Below are 14,894 nucleotides of genomic sequence, written 5' to 3' on the forward strand. Positions count from 1 at the left end.
TTTTTATTTTTTTTTTATGGTAAGTCCAAAAAAGAATAAAAAATGCCAAAGTTAAAACCCACATGTTGTTGTTGTTTTTCTTGGCATTTTTTCACTCCCATATACTTCCATGGGAGAAAAACGCCACAACTTCAGGAAAAAAAAAACACCTTTGGCTCAACATGCTGCGACTATGCAAAACCGCCAAGGAGCTAAAAATTTGAAAACGACAAAAGGATAAAAAAAGCAAGTGGAAAAATTTTGCGATTTCTCATTGATTTACAGCTAGCATCTGGTTGCAGCGTTTTTTGGCCGAAAAAAAGCCATGTAGCTTTTTTTTTCTTGGTGTTCTTCCCAAAAAAAGGCTAAGTTTCTAGTTGTTTAGTCTTTAGTTTAAGGTAGCCTTAAAAACTGGCAGTAAGTCTGGGAGTTGATTTTGAGTCTTTTACCCGTCTTTAACCTAAAAGGTCCAACTAGATCATACATGCCCATACCAGTACCCCACCATGCAGTGGAGCTTTGTTCTCATTACTGATCCAGTCACAGACCCATCCATCTGAACAGTCAAGGTTCGCTCTTCAGTCTCATCAGGCCATAAAACCCCAGAAAAAAATCTGACTTTAAATATTTGTATATCTGACTGGGTTCAGCTTCATGTTTTTAATTTAATAGAGCAATGCTGACCATAAGTAGACTTCTATACAGTATCCTGTGTACTTTTACTTTGAAGTAATCTTTTAAACTGGTTCTTTGCTTTTTGCAGAATTTTAAATCTTCTTAGGAATGTGCTTGAAACTAGGATTAATCTGGTGGATTTTTGACAAACACAAAAAAAATAGCACGTTCTGTCATGAAGACCTGAAACTTTCCTACTGAATTATGTAAGGGTGGGTTCTCACCACGTTTTTGCAATACATTTCTCGTATCAGGTTTTTGGATGAAAAACTGATTTCTCAAAACATGTACAAATTTTAACCTGTGTACAGTTAAAAAAAACTTATACAGTTTGAAAAATGTCAGGTTGCATAATTTTTTTTTTTTTTTTTTTTTTTAAGAAAAACAAAAAAACTTATGAATCAGGGATATGGAATTCCTATCGCCTGACGCCCGGGACATGCAGTTCCGGGCAGGTGAATTTTTCTGGCCCTTAGCCAGGCTTCAGACAAGCAGTGCCGGAGCTCACAAGCGCGGCGGTGTTCAGCAGTCTGTATGAAGCAGGCTCCCGACTTCTGCCTGCTCCGTAGTCTGCAGCCCCCGTCTGTTCTCAGTAGCCGGGGGCCGCCGTTGATATTAAACCTTTAGATCGCTGCTGTCACAGCTGACAGCGGCGTCTAAAGGGACATGTGAATGCTCCCTGTTGGGGTGGATCTTCCCTCCCCGCAGTGTGATAGATAGATATAGAGATGTATTGAGAAGGTGAAAGGCATGGTGGTTGATGGGCAATATGTGTCACCATGGCTCCTGGCCTTGGTGAAGTAAGAGACGGTATTTATCCAGTGTCTGTGCTGCGATGCAGACGGACACTGTTGCTATAGTATGGCTGGAAGGCCAATCCAAACTGCTTTTACTGGGAATGGTCAAGTGTTGGGTGGGGGCTATTCCCCACAATCCATGCTACCTTTTGTTGGACTTTAAGGCAGCCTGCTTCACCAGCTGAGGGAGATTTGCTAGTTGCAGCTCACACTGCCATAGAGAGCTAAGAGTGGAGTTCTTCCCTGAGAGTTTGGAAGCTGGTCAGCAGACTGCCTGGAGGCCTGGAAAAGACTTCCTTGATGCCGCATGGCATGGACTCAGGTGTGGACAAACACTTAAGGAATACAGGTGGACTTTTGTTACGTTTTCCTTTTTGTCCTGCATTTAAAGACTGTTTGCCAAATGTGAATAAAACACTGAACTTTAATTTGAAAAGTCCTGTTTCCTTGCCTCTATACTGCAACCGCACCTATGTTCAAGAGCGAGTCATCTATATTAAATATATATATTATACACACATACACACACACACACACACACACACACACACTAGCTGAGTACCTGGCGTTGCCTGGTTTTTCCTGTCTAATCCTTGTTGTGGAGGAAAATCAACAGAGGAAGCTTTTGGCTTCATATCCCGTTCTCATATATTGTCATATCCTTTCCTCCTCCTATCCCGACCTGTAATATGTGTACCAGGTATTGAAATATCTCCAGCCATACGGAAGTTATGTGGGAACATACATTTCTCATTGCTTTGCATGGGACTTTAAACAAAAACCTTGACCCTCACAAATGGGGGTGAGTAAGGGTTAAATTACTTATCCTATGTTTATTGTTGACATCTAAGTAACAGGTGTGCCAAATTTCATTTCAATATCTTTAGCCATTTGGACGTGACGCTGGAACATAAACGTGTGTATACACACACACACACACACACACACACACACACACTCACTTGAGGGTTATATACAGCGAAAATTGGTCCGGACAAGTGGCTAGTCATGAGGGAAAAGTAGATTTTGCTCAGTTTTAGTCCCGTGGACATGTAGTTGTTTTAATTTATTTTTTTTATTAATTTTTTTAAATAAAATTTCCACAATGCTGTGAATAAAGTTTCACTTGTTTGTTTGAAATTCAAAGCAAAAAACTGTGCAAAGCCAAAAATCGTATGGTACAAACAGGATGGAACCGTACGCACATACGGTACTGTACGTTTCCCATTGACTCCCATGTTAAAAAAAACTAAACGTTTTTTTTACCCAGACCAAAAAACTAGGCTGCCGTGGAGTCAATGCATACGGTTTTCAATATGGTTCCATATGGTTTTCAAACTGAAAACGTATACGGGAACAGTTTTTGCAAAAAAAAGTGGTGTGAACCCACCCTTATATGAATTTTTCAGATAACTTTTGGTGTGTGTGTGTGTATATTATTTATATATATATATATATATATATATATATATATATATATATATATATATATATATATATATATATATATATATATATATATATATATATATATATTTTTTTTTTTTCCTTTTTTAATGTCTTAAACCAAGAAAGGCAAAGCATGTTAGTAAAGGGTTAAAACTGACTCTGTTAGTAGCAACTCCGAAAAATGTCAATTGGAATCTGGTTTCCTTGGAAATTGAGACAACAAATTCCAGCAACGTGAGAAGAAAACGAATGACAATGGCTTTGAGGGATCAAAATATTCACTGCTTTTGTCTTAGTTCAGTTTGTCTTGCCTGCTTATAAATCATGACTTGATTCAACTTGACAAGATAGAGGTTAGGACTAGTTACATTTCGCAGTGTTGCAAAATCAGGAGCCAGTTCAGCTTGTACATAAACATGTTGTTATCTGATTCTCTTATAAGCGAAAATAGAAACCTTATGGTCATAAAAAACAAGGCCTCTCAACCCATCAGTGATCACAATCTAAAACATTTATAATATATAGCAACAGGAGAATACAGCAGCACACTGCTAGCACAAAGATATAGATAAAACATGAGTATATAGATACAACATGAGAAGCTGTTCAGCTATGGTGCAGTAATGAAATGGTGAGATACTTAGCTTGCAATTTGGCGGCCAAATAGCTTGGACCGTCCCACAACGGTAAGGTGATCTCATTGGGACGGACCCTACACTATGAATATTCCTCTGTGTGAATAGATCAGCAGGCATTGCAGGATCTGAAACATCCAAATCACCTTATATACACCTGATAGGGGTGGGGTGCAAGAACCTACATGGAGGTAGCCACTCCCCCATATGTGTAATACAAACAAAGAATAAGTTGGCCAGCACGATTGATTCCAAACTATTATACGGACCTGGCTTACAGGTGCAGGCTGCTGGGCTAAATATACAGCAACAGGAGAATACAGCAGCACACTGCTAGCACAAAGATATAGATAAAACATGAGTATATAGATACAACATGAGAAGCTGTTCAGCTATGGTGCAGTAATGAAATAGTGAGATACTTAGCTTGCAATTTGGCAGCCAAATAGCTTGGACCGTCCCACCACGGTTTGGCTGCCAAATTGCAAGCTAAGTATCTCACTATTTCATTACTGCACCATAGCTGAACAGCTTCTCATGTTGTATCTATAAACTCATGTTTTATCTATATCTTTGTGCTAGCAGTGTGCTGCTGTATTCTCCTGTTGCTGTATATTTAGCCCAGCAGCCTGCACCTGTAAGCCAGGTCCGTATAATAGTTTGGAATCAATAGTGCTGGCCAACTTAATATAAAATATATAATATATATAAAATATAATTATATATTCATATCATATCTCGGGGATCGTCCATGACACCGCCACAGGTCAAGTTTCCACTTCAATCAGCAGGCAAACAGTACTTTATGCAAGTCCGTCCCCTCGCCAGCTTTATTAGACAGGTTGCAGGATGAATAAAAACATAAGACCGGAACAAACAAAACCCTAGACCATCTAATCACTAAATAAACAATCCAGCGTGCCCTGATTATCAACTGGTGGGCTTTTCCCGGCCTCCTGCAACCTTCTACTTACTGTTCACACACAGCGTTTGCAACTTCTTGCTGTGTGTCTCGTCCACATCACTCTTGGGTTCCTCACCAGGACCCTTGCCTCCCTGCTACAGCCACCTTGCTGTCTTCTGGAAAGAGCACAGACTATTCTGTCTGACTTCCTTTTAAACACCTCATTAATTAGGCCACAGCTGGAAGTTTCTCCAGGGTTAGATCTCATATTGTGTAAACCGTCTAGTCTGAGTTCATATCTATCTAATAATTTCTATTAATTGCTGTTTTGTAGGGTAACACAGTATACTCCATATCAACCAGAAGTGTCTCAGGGCAGGCTTGAGAGCTTGCTGAATTATCAGACCATGGTATGTGATATCACTGGGATGGATGTGGCCAATGCATCTTTACTGGATGAAGGAACAGCTGCAGCTGAAGCAATGCAGTTATGTCACAGGTCAGAAGCTTTCTTATGTAGGGACAGTTGGGCTCCTTTCACACTCTTCATCCGTTATTAAACATCCGTTTTCTGTGTAAAAACAGATGAAATAACAGGCGCTAACAGCTGAATAACGTCCGTCAAAATAACGGGCATATTCATGCGTTAAGACCCGTTTATAGAATCTATCATGAGAGAGAGGTGTCTGGCCCCCGCAGCGCTTCTATATATCTTGCACCCCCCCCCTTCCCTGCTGTGCATATATATATTGTCCCCCACAGTGCGTGTGTGTATAATATATATTCCCCCCACAAGACTATAAGACACCGGCATCGGTATGAAAAGTATTCAATTGGCATCACATTGGGCTGGGAAGCCAGCCGGCCCGATTTGCTGCTGATAGAATACTTGTCATTCATAGTGCTGCAGCGGCATATGATTATTGAAGTGCTGTGGGGGCCAGACATAGAAGCATTGTGGGGGGGGGGGGGGGGGGGGGGCAGATAACGCTATATGTACATATGCTGCCGCAGTGCTATGAAAGACAAGTATTCAATTAGCAGCGCATCCGGCCCGATGCGCTGGTAATTGAATACTTTTCATTCATACAGCTGCCTGGGGCTTATGATAGCACCGCGGGAGGGAAACTAGTGTGTGTGTGTGTGTGTGTGTGTGTGTGTGTTTATATATGCGCTGCGGGGGGCAATACCTGTATAGCGCAGCAGGGGCCAGACATATACACCCCCCCCCCGGAGTGCTTCTATTTGAAAACCCCCGCCGGGAGCCCTGAATAGCTCCTCAGTACCGGGCATTCAGGGCTCCCAGCGGGGAATTTAAAAATGAAAGTAAAATACATTGTACTACTTCACAGGGGAGTGGAGCATGTTGCCCACTCCCCTGTTTAACAACTTCTAATCTCATCTGGTCTCAGAAGTGAAACTCTGTACGATCACTCACTTGGCCCCTGTACTACAATAATGTAGCCTCCCCAACTGCCGCCAGACTCCCGCAGCCGGGGAATTACTACTCCCAAGATTAGTAGTCCCTCAGCACTGCAGGAGTCTGCTAATGTCACCTCTTCTGAGCATGCTTAAAAGCAATAACGGATATTATAAACCGGGTGCAAACGGATGACATAAAGACTCATCCGTTTGCCATAGACTTCAATGTTAAAAATAACGTCCGTTAAGGCTTTTCGAACTCAAGTTTATAACTGGTCTTTTAACGGAGCAACTTTATAGTGTGAAAGGGGCCTTATCTATGCCTCTATGGACCCTTTCCTTGCCTGTAAATGCAATATTGTTACTGAGAGGTGTGTGTGTGTGTGTGTGTGTGTGTTTTATTTATAGATTATATTTTTAATTTTTTGGGGCAGGCTTAACAAGAGAAGAAAATTCTATGTTGATAGCAGATGCCATCCTCAGACCATAGCTGTGGTGCAGACAAGAGCTAAGTAAGTAATTTTGTAGTCTATTAAGGAGAATTTGTCATAAGATTTCAGTGCACCCTGCCCACCAGAAAAATTAAACATGTCTGGTCTAAATTTAAAAATGCCTACATCTATGAGTGTTGGAGTAGCATTTCTATCTTTTATGTTCTATTATAAGGATAGCAAAGAGGACACTTTGGTTTTAAGAACACCTAGTAGACAGAGTCCTGATTCCCTAACCCTTCTCCCTTTGTGCTCATTGCTGTGGCTAGGAGTCTCCACTAGGAAGCTTGGACCTACACTGTCCTTGCTGTAGGCAAATCCAAATTAATAAAGCAAAGTTATTATAATTTTTTTTTTTTTTTTAAGTTTAATAAGTGTACCGCACTGTTCTCCCTCCACCACTATTTTAGCTTTACTGTTCTGTTTATTCTGTTTTTAGCTATATTGGTGTCACTACTGAGCTCATGTTGCCACATGAGATGGACTTCAGTGGAAAAGATATCAGTGGTGTGGTGTTTCAATATCCAGACACTGATGGAAAGATAGAAGACTTTACCCAGCTCGTTGACAGGGCTCACCAAAATGGGGTAAGGAGAATGAGACCTTTTAACTTCCCAACTGAATACATTGGGGCAGGGGGTTGGGTTATAGCAAAATCCAGAACAAAAGCTAGAATTGTCATGTCTTTAACAACAATGGCCTCTTAAGGTGGCCTAGCTTGATGTAAGGGAGAATGTCTGTCTGACACCCCTTCTGCTTGCTGTGATCTGTCCATAAGTAAAGAGTAAGTGATAGGAAGTGAAAAGACTCTTATCTTATGACGATACTTCTGTCTCTGTATTTGGGTGGTAAAAGGATTTATGGAAACCTCCCATCACTTGGTGTGTAATATCAATTTACCATCCTTGTTCCTGGGTAGTTATGAGGGAGAATACTTGTATCCAATGGTTTACTTTAATCTTAATGTTACAGGTCTTGTGAACATGTAAGAGGCAGGGCTGCACACAATCAGCCATTTTTCCCCTATCCAGTGGATAGGGTATAAGTTAACATTTGCTGGAGTTCTCCTTTTAATGATCAGGTGAAGAATTTGTTGATTACTCTCTATTTGTACATCATGGGGTTTTCTGGTCCCTTGAAATGCATTTTAAAACAGATGCTGCCATCTGCAGGCTAAAATAATTATGTATGGTCTCAAAAAAAAAAAAAAAAAAAAAAAAGTGCTCATGGCCCCTCTACAGCCAAACTGGCAAATCATGCAGTATGTCTGCCCCAGTCCATATATATTATAGATAGAGATATAGAGATATAGAGATATAGAGATATAGAGATATATAGATATAGATAGGGGATAAGTTTAATCTGCAACTGATTTGGAGGGCACATTTTGTTCTTTGTTCAAATTTTTGTCCCATCAAAATGTACTCCTCCTTTCTAAAATTGTGTGTATTAATTCTGTAGGAGAAAAGTTAGATTACTGATTGTTTTTCTCCAATTCTTGGCAGACCCTAGCATGCTGTGCTACTGACCTTTTGGCACTATGTATCTTGAGACCACCTGGAGAGTTTGGAGTAGACATTGCTCTTGGCAGCTCTCAGAGATTTGGTGTACCATTGTGCTATGGGGGACCACATGCAGCGTTTTTTGCAGTGAAAGAAAACCTTGTCCGAATGATGCCTGGTAGAATGGTAGGGGTGACTAGGTATGTAGCACATAAGCAAAATGAAATTTGGCATTAAGTCTGTATGCCGATAATATTGATAAAACAATTAGTTAGCCTGTTTCCATGTTTTTAATTCTTCACACATTACCAGTTGTTGATGAATGGAAAAGTGGCATTTTTTGACCAATTTGTATATTTTTTATTGTGCCTTCTAATAACCAAGTATAGCAAAGTCTGTGTTAAGTTGTGGTGCTGTGCGCCTGCAGTGACTTATTTTAAAGGCATGGCTAGGTATCATGGTAGATCTGCCTAACATCAGCCAAAAGGAATTTTTTATTCTTTTAGATATTTAAGCTAAACCTTGGCTGGGCTTTGGCTTGGTTATCGAAATCACAATTTTATGCAGAACTTGGGTCATAGACCAGGAAGGCTGGGTATGAGGTGATGTCACCTGCGTTGCCCTACACAACGCTCCCAAGTGGCTGAGGCAGACTAAGTCGGTGCATAGTGACAGTGTGCGAAATGGTCTGTAACCACCAAGCAAGTACATAAACAGTATTTCACTTAAAGGAAATCTCTCATCAGTGTCACCTGCACTAACCTGTCGGTACAGACAGGTAGTGCAGGTGACACTGATAACGGTACTTACCTTGTCCCGTTTCATTTTGTAGTTTCCAGAAATCCTCTTTGGTATCTTCAGCTCCGGGCCCAACTTGGAGCATGGGCGGAGCTTAGTGATGTCACTGCTGCTGTTCGCTAGCAGCAGGACCCAACGGAGATCAGCAGCGGTGATGTCACTAAGCTCTGCCCATGCTCCAGTATCTTCAGCTCTGGGCCCGACTTGAAGAGAATTGCCAGAGAACAGCACGGAATGGGAAAGATAAGTACCGTTGTCGTCATTGTCACCGGCACTACCTGTCTGTTCCAACAGGTTAGTGCAGGTGACACCAATAACAGATTTCCTTTCAGGGAGTACACCCCTTAACGTTTTTGGAAATATTTTATTCTATCAATGTGACCCTCTGCTACAAAAGTAGTGAGTGCACAGCCAGTGTAACAGTGTTTAATGTTGCTGTCCCCTCAATTGTTGTTGCTAAGCTATAGACATTGATGGCTGGGAGTTATATTAAGGGGGCAGCAACATTAAACACTGCTACAATGTACTGGGTGCACAGCCTGTATAACCGATATAAATTTATATAAAATCCATATCTATATATGGCTCTATTTTTTTTTTTTAGGGAGGAGATATTTATATCATTTGTTCATATACATGACCTATTAAGCATACATACCATTACCATGTGACTTACATGCCAAGACTCTCAGTCTTAATTTGTGAATCTTTGTTTTTAGAGATGCTGCTGGAAAGGAGGTTTACCGCCTTGCTTTACAAACCAGAGAGCAACACATAAGAAGAGATAAAGCCACAAGTAATATATGTACTGCACAGGTAATTTTCCTAGCACCAATGCTACATAATCAGTTTAGATTTTTCCTTAAGCAATTTTTTTATTTTTGCAATCTAACCTATGCTACATACAGTATTGCCCAAAAGTGATCCCATTTAGAATTTTCTAATCTACTTTTAGAACATCTGATTTTAGTTTTGCTATTCAGATGTACCCAGAAGTATGTGTGATGATTTTGGTAGTAAACACCTTAGACTGGTAATCACACAAGGCAGTTACAGTAATAGTTCAATAAACAAATTGTAGCTGTGTTGGGAAATAAAATATGGCATTGTAGGACTAGTGATAGTAAGTGTGCATATTATGGGCACAACCCAAACTAGAATTTTATTTTTTTCTTTAACCATTCATTGTAGAACAACCTATGTCATCACTGTCTTGCTGCATGCTTGAAGCTGGTGAACAGATGTCCTGACCCTTTCCTTTAGAATATGCTGGTATAATTCAGAATTCATTGTTTCATCAATGATGGCAAGCTGCCCTGGTTTATATAGGCCCAGACCATGATACTACCAACAAAGTGTTTCACAAATGGTATGAGGGCTTTTATTCTGGAAATGGATTCATTTATTTTTGCTCAGGAGGGCAGCTCTTTGCTTAGGTTACCTTGACCATGCAGACTGTGTTTTTTACTTTGCTCTAATGATGAGGGTAATGATGATTCTGAATGTCCTCCATTTGTAGCCAATGGTCCAGATTTATCAATCTTCCTAAAACAATCTTTGTCCATGCCAACCAATCAGGGCTAAGCGTTCATATCTTAACACACTCTGGTAAAATCAAACCTTGCTATGCAAAACCAGAGTTTTGGTTCAAAGCAGGTTGATAAATCTGAGCTAATCTGTCGGTTGTACCCCTTTAGAGCTCATCAGGCTCCAACAAAGGCCGAGCGTACAAAGCATTCTGAATATAATGTTCAGAACACCGGGTGCTGCATGGAGATTTTTTTGGGGTCCCAGAGGCTGGATCCCTGCAATCAGACATCTTATTCCCTATCCTTTGGATAGGGGATAAGATGTCTAGGGGCGGAGTACCCCTTTAACTCAGAACTGTCTTTTTTGTTTGTGTCATGATTGATGTGATAGAGCCCTGTTTAAATACAACAGGTCGCTGAGTCATCACATTGATTGAAAACACCTTACTCTAATTTGGAGGTGAAATTCTCTTCTAATCCTAGAGGTTCATAGTTTTGTCACACTCGCAGATATATTATTTATTTAAAAAAAAAATCCAATCTGATTTTGGTTTTATGTTAAAAGTCCTAAAAGTAGTTAGAGAAAACAAAAACAAGGAGGAGTCCAACTTTTGGATCATTTTTCTAAATGACAAAGTTGAATATCTTGGACTCCTTTTTTTGGTTTTCTGTAACTACTTAGGCCTTTAAACCGTAACGTAAAACCAAACAAGATTTTCACACAAGTTCTGCAGAAATATTGAAAATTCTGAAGGGTTAATTTTTAAGCACCACTGAAGTTGGAAGTGATGGTACAGGAGGGGAAGAAATCCTGAAACCATTACTGTCAGATACCTTGGATAACTCAAAGTAAATCAGAATAAAAGGCGAAACAATAGGAATGCCATGGTTATTTTGAACTCTTGCTCTCCTTTTTATATACTGTAGGCTTTGCTAGCAAACATGGCTGCAATGTTTGGTGTTTACCATGGTCCGAATGGCCTCAAGCATATTGCACGTAGAGTTCACAATGCCACTCTGATCCTTGCTGAAGGTAATTTTCATGAAGAATTAACTGTTTGGGTATTGCATCAGTGTGTGTATTTCTGCATATACCGTATTTATCGGCGTATAACACGCACTTTTAAAACTTAAATTTAAGGCAAAAAGCCTGCCTGCGTGTTACACGCCAATAAATCTTCTGGTCACTGATTAAAAGCGGCTGCTTGTTAAGTATTAGCAGCACGGCCGCGGCCACTTTAAATCGGTGACCAGCGGCGTCTCCTCCCCGCTCTGCTTTAAATTTTTATTATCTCCCCCTTTTCCCTGCTTTTCATATATTTTTTTTTTTTCCTTACCTGGCTGCGCTTCGGCAGGCCAGGTCAGGCAGCGGGTATTGTGGGCTGCGGTCAGTGAAGCAGATGAGTGACGTCCTCTCCCGGCTTCTCTGTGCGACATCAGTGACGTCACTTTTCATTTCCTGCAGTCGCCGAACTCTGACTAGCATCGGCTGCAGGAAATGAAAAGTGACGTCCCTGATGCCGCGCAGAGGAGCCGGGTGAGGACGTCATTCATCTGCTTCACTGACCGCAGCCCACAAGACCCGCTGCCTGACCTGGCCTTCCGAAGCGCAGCCAGGTAAGGGAAATAAAATAAAAATATGAAAAGCATTGGGAAAGGGGGGAATGAGGGAGGGGAAGAATAGCATAGGAGGAACAGGATGGGGGGGGATGATGAGACAGGGGGGCATGATGAAACGGGGTGGGGGATGATGAGACAGGGGGAAATGATGGTGGGGGAGGCACTAAAGGCTTAATGTCTGTATGGCTAGTGGTGGTCTATGACAGGGGGATGATGAGACATGGGGGGGTGGGGGGTGGTGGTGATGAGAGGGGTAAATGTGGCACAGGGACTGCTAAAAGGGAAGGAATGATGTGGCACTGGAGGGGGACGGGACCAAACTGAGGTGCAGTAGAAATCAAAGTGTGGGGGGGCGGATGATATGGCATTTAGTCCAAGTAATTAATTTTACATTTTATTTTATTTTTTTACTTAAACTTCCCTGTTATACGCCGGTGCGTGTTATACGCCGGTGCGTGTTATACGCCGGTGCGTGTTATACGCCGGTGCGTGTTATATGCCGATAAATACGGTGTATAGAATAACCTAGTATGTATATTTCCTGCACTGATCTAAATTGAAAAAAATTAAAGAAGCAATTTGGTTGCCATGTGAACTGGTCACTTATATATATTTTTTTCCTTCTTCGCACAAGTTTTTTTTTTTTTTTTTTTTTTATAAATCTCCCCCTGATGCTTATACTTTTTGCTTGCCACAGTGACTACATAACTATTGATGGGCATCAAACATTTAATTATTACATTATCAACTTGTCAAATGGAGGTTGAACAAATGACCTAAAGACTTCTTATTCTCCAGTTGACTAGTTAGAACATTTAGTAATCAACCTCCTACCCACTTTTCCAATTGTTCAGGTCTGAAGCGAGCAGGACATCAGTTACACGATGAGCTATTCTTTGATACGGTGAAGATTCATTGTGGCTGTCCAGCAAAAGAGGTTCTAGATCGAGCTGCACAGAGACAAATTAACCTTCGTCTATACAGTGATGGTTCCGTAAGTAGTTTTTAGTTGCATGTAGAGGGGTAAAGTGTGAATAATTGTACAAGACTATCTACAGTTTATTTCCTTTATGTATAGTAATGCAAATAGTCTTCTGTTTCTGCCGTAATTATAGTCTGTTCACTGCAGTTTATCTTTTTGTAACAAACCAGTATCTGTGAGCAGGTCATTCATCAGTCTATAGAAACATAGAATTATTACCTGCATGCAGTAAGTACTGCATTATTATTTTGACAGCTTGGAGTATCTATTGATGAAACCGTAAAGGAGAAAGATCTGGATGACCTATTGTGGGTGTTTGGCTGTGAATCTTCTGCAGTAAGTGTGATAGACTAATATAACTATATAAATATAACTATTATACTTACTATTTACTTTAGATGGAAACTCTCTCTTGCGTATGTCACACTTGAATTTTTCAGGGTTAAAAAAATTAGAGAGAATAAGAATTTTTTTAATGAAATGTATAGATCATTTATTTTCTTTGCCCCTATTGCTACTAAATTAACCAGTTAACAAACTTACAAACTTAAACTGGCAGTTGGGTTTAATTTCACCAGCTACACCCAGGCATGATTCTTTCCAAACCTGTTCATTATTTACATGTTGTCTAGTGTGGTGAACTGCTGTGGCTGCCTTTGTCATAACTGACAACTGGGGTTAAAAAGCACAACAGAGCTTCTCATGGGATAGTAGATCTGGTTGTGTCAATGTGCCCTTTACTATTAAGTAAAGGATAGGGGCAATCTTGCTCACCTTTTGTGGTTGTGTGCCAGACGCAACCACCTATAACAGCGAGTAAAGTCGGTGCAGCCACCCTGGTTTAGGCAGTCAGAAGTCCTCAGCCAAAAGTAGAGACATCAAGGAGAAGCAGGAACAAAAATTCCATGGGTCTTTGGCACAATCCATCTGATAAACTCACAATCCGTGATGTGTAGAAAAGAAGTCCATTTATTAATGTGCCAAAGCAAACAAACGTGTTTTGGAGGCCTTTACTAGCCTCTTTATCAATGTTAAAATGGCATGTACAAACAGTAAAAGCAGTGTGCTTATAAAGCTAAAAGGGTGCTAAGAGTCAAGTGATTAACAGGTACCTGACGTCAGCACTCCCGCAGGAAACAGAGTGACGTGCAGTGTAAACCATGTTTAAGATGTTCAAACCGCTAATCAGGATGTTATACATATAATTAAATATACAATGAGTTTTTGCAGCCTATTCTCACGTCCCATATCATGATGGCACTCAACGCCGTACAGGGAAAAGTACATCTGTTGGAGGGTTTGTTGTGTAACTTGTGCAGAATTCACTGTCATTTTCCGCTGTCAGCGGAGGTTTGGGTTAGCAGCACGCATGCGCCTGACTGAGATCAGCAGTGAACATATTGCTTCGCTTGGAAGGGGATGTTGCTAAGGACGCTAAGGCTCGCACATGCACACAGTGTGAATAAATACCTTTCTGTGGACATGGAGAGATGCTGCAAGCTGACCAATCAATTGATGCTGCTATATATCTGAATGGTTTAAGTGCATTAACTCGCAGTAAACGCTTGCAGCATCTCTGCAATTATTGGTACCCTTTCAAAATTGTGGATATATCAGATTGTTTAGAGCATGTGATGCTCCTTTTAAACTCACCTGGGGCAAGTAACAGGTGTGGGCAATTTAAAAATCAAACCTGAAAGCAGATAAAAAGGAGAGAAGTCTAATGTCTTTGCATGGACAACAGAAAGAGGCGAAGAGATCTGTTTGAGAACCAAAATTGTGGAAAATATCAACAATCTCAAGGTTACCAGCCAATCTCCAGAGATCGAGAATTGCCTTTGACCACAGTGCGCAACATTATCAAGAAGTTTACAACCCATAGCAGTGTAGCTTATCTCCCTGGGCGTGGACAGAAGAGAAAAATGGATGAAAGATGTCAACGCAGGATAGTCCAGAGGGTAAGATATTCAACCTGTCCTGCAGGCTCAGGGAGCATCAGTGTCAGTGCGAACTATGTGTCAACACTTAAATGAAATGAAACACTATGGCAGGAGACCCAGGAGGACCCCACTGCTGACACAGACATAAAAAACCAAGACTACATTTTGCCA

The 14,894-nt window shown here is 40.8% G+C and overlaps 1 protein-coding gene across 1 annotated transcript in view; it reads left to right on the top strand.

Annotated features, from left to right (window-relative positions):
• GLDC (glycine decarboxylase) overlaps nucleotides 1-14,894 on the top strand; it is a 75,200-nt gene that overhangs the window by 24,443 nt on the left and 35,863 nt on the right. Inside the window, exons 4-11 of the mRNA XM_056521892.1 lie at nucleotides 4,774-4,938; nucleotides 6,296-6,373; nucleotides 6,792-6,939; nucleotides 7,858-8,054; nucleotides 9,372-9,468; nucleotides 11,109-11,214; nucleotides 12,656-12,795; nucleotides 13,039-13,119. Coding sequence (XP_056377867.1) covers nucleotides 4,774-4,938; nucleotides 6,296-6,373; nucleotides 6,792-6,939; nucleotides 7,858-8,054; nucleotides 9,372-9,468; nucleotides 11,109-11,214; nucleotides 12,656-12,795; nucleotides 13,039-13,119 — 1,012 coding nt within the window. The remainder of the gene's footprint in view (nucleotides 1-4,773; nucleotides 4,939-6,295; nucleotides 6,374-6,791; nucleotides 6,940-7,857; nucleotides 8,055-9,371; nucleotides 9,469-11,108; nucleotides 11,215-12,655; nucleotides 12,796-13,038; nucleotides 13,120-14,894) is intronic.

The sequence above is a fragment of the Hyla sarda genome, chromosome 1 (genome assembly GCF_029499605.1).
Source record: "Hyla sarda isolate aHylSar1 chromosome 1, aHylSar1.hap1, whole genome shotgun sequence".
NCBI lineage: Eukaryota > Metazoa > Chordata > Amphibia > Anura > Hylidae > Hyla > Hyla sarda.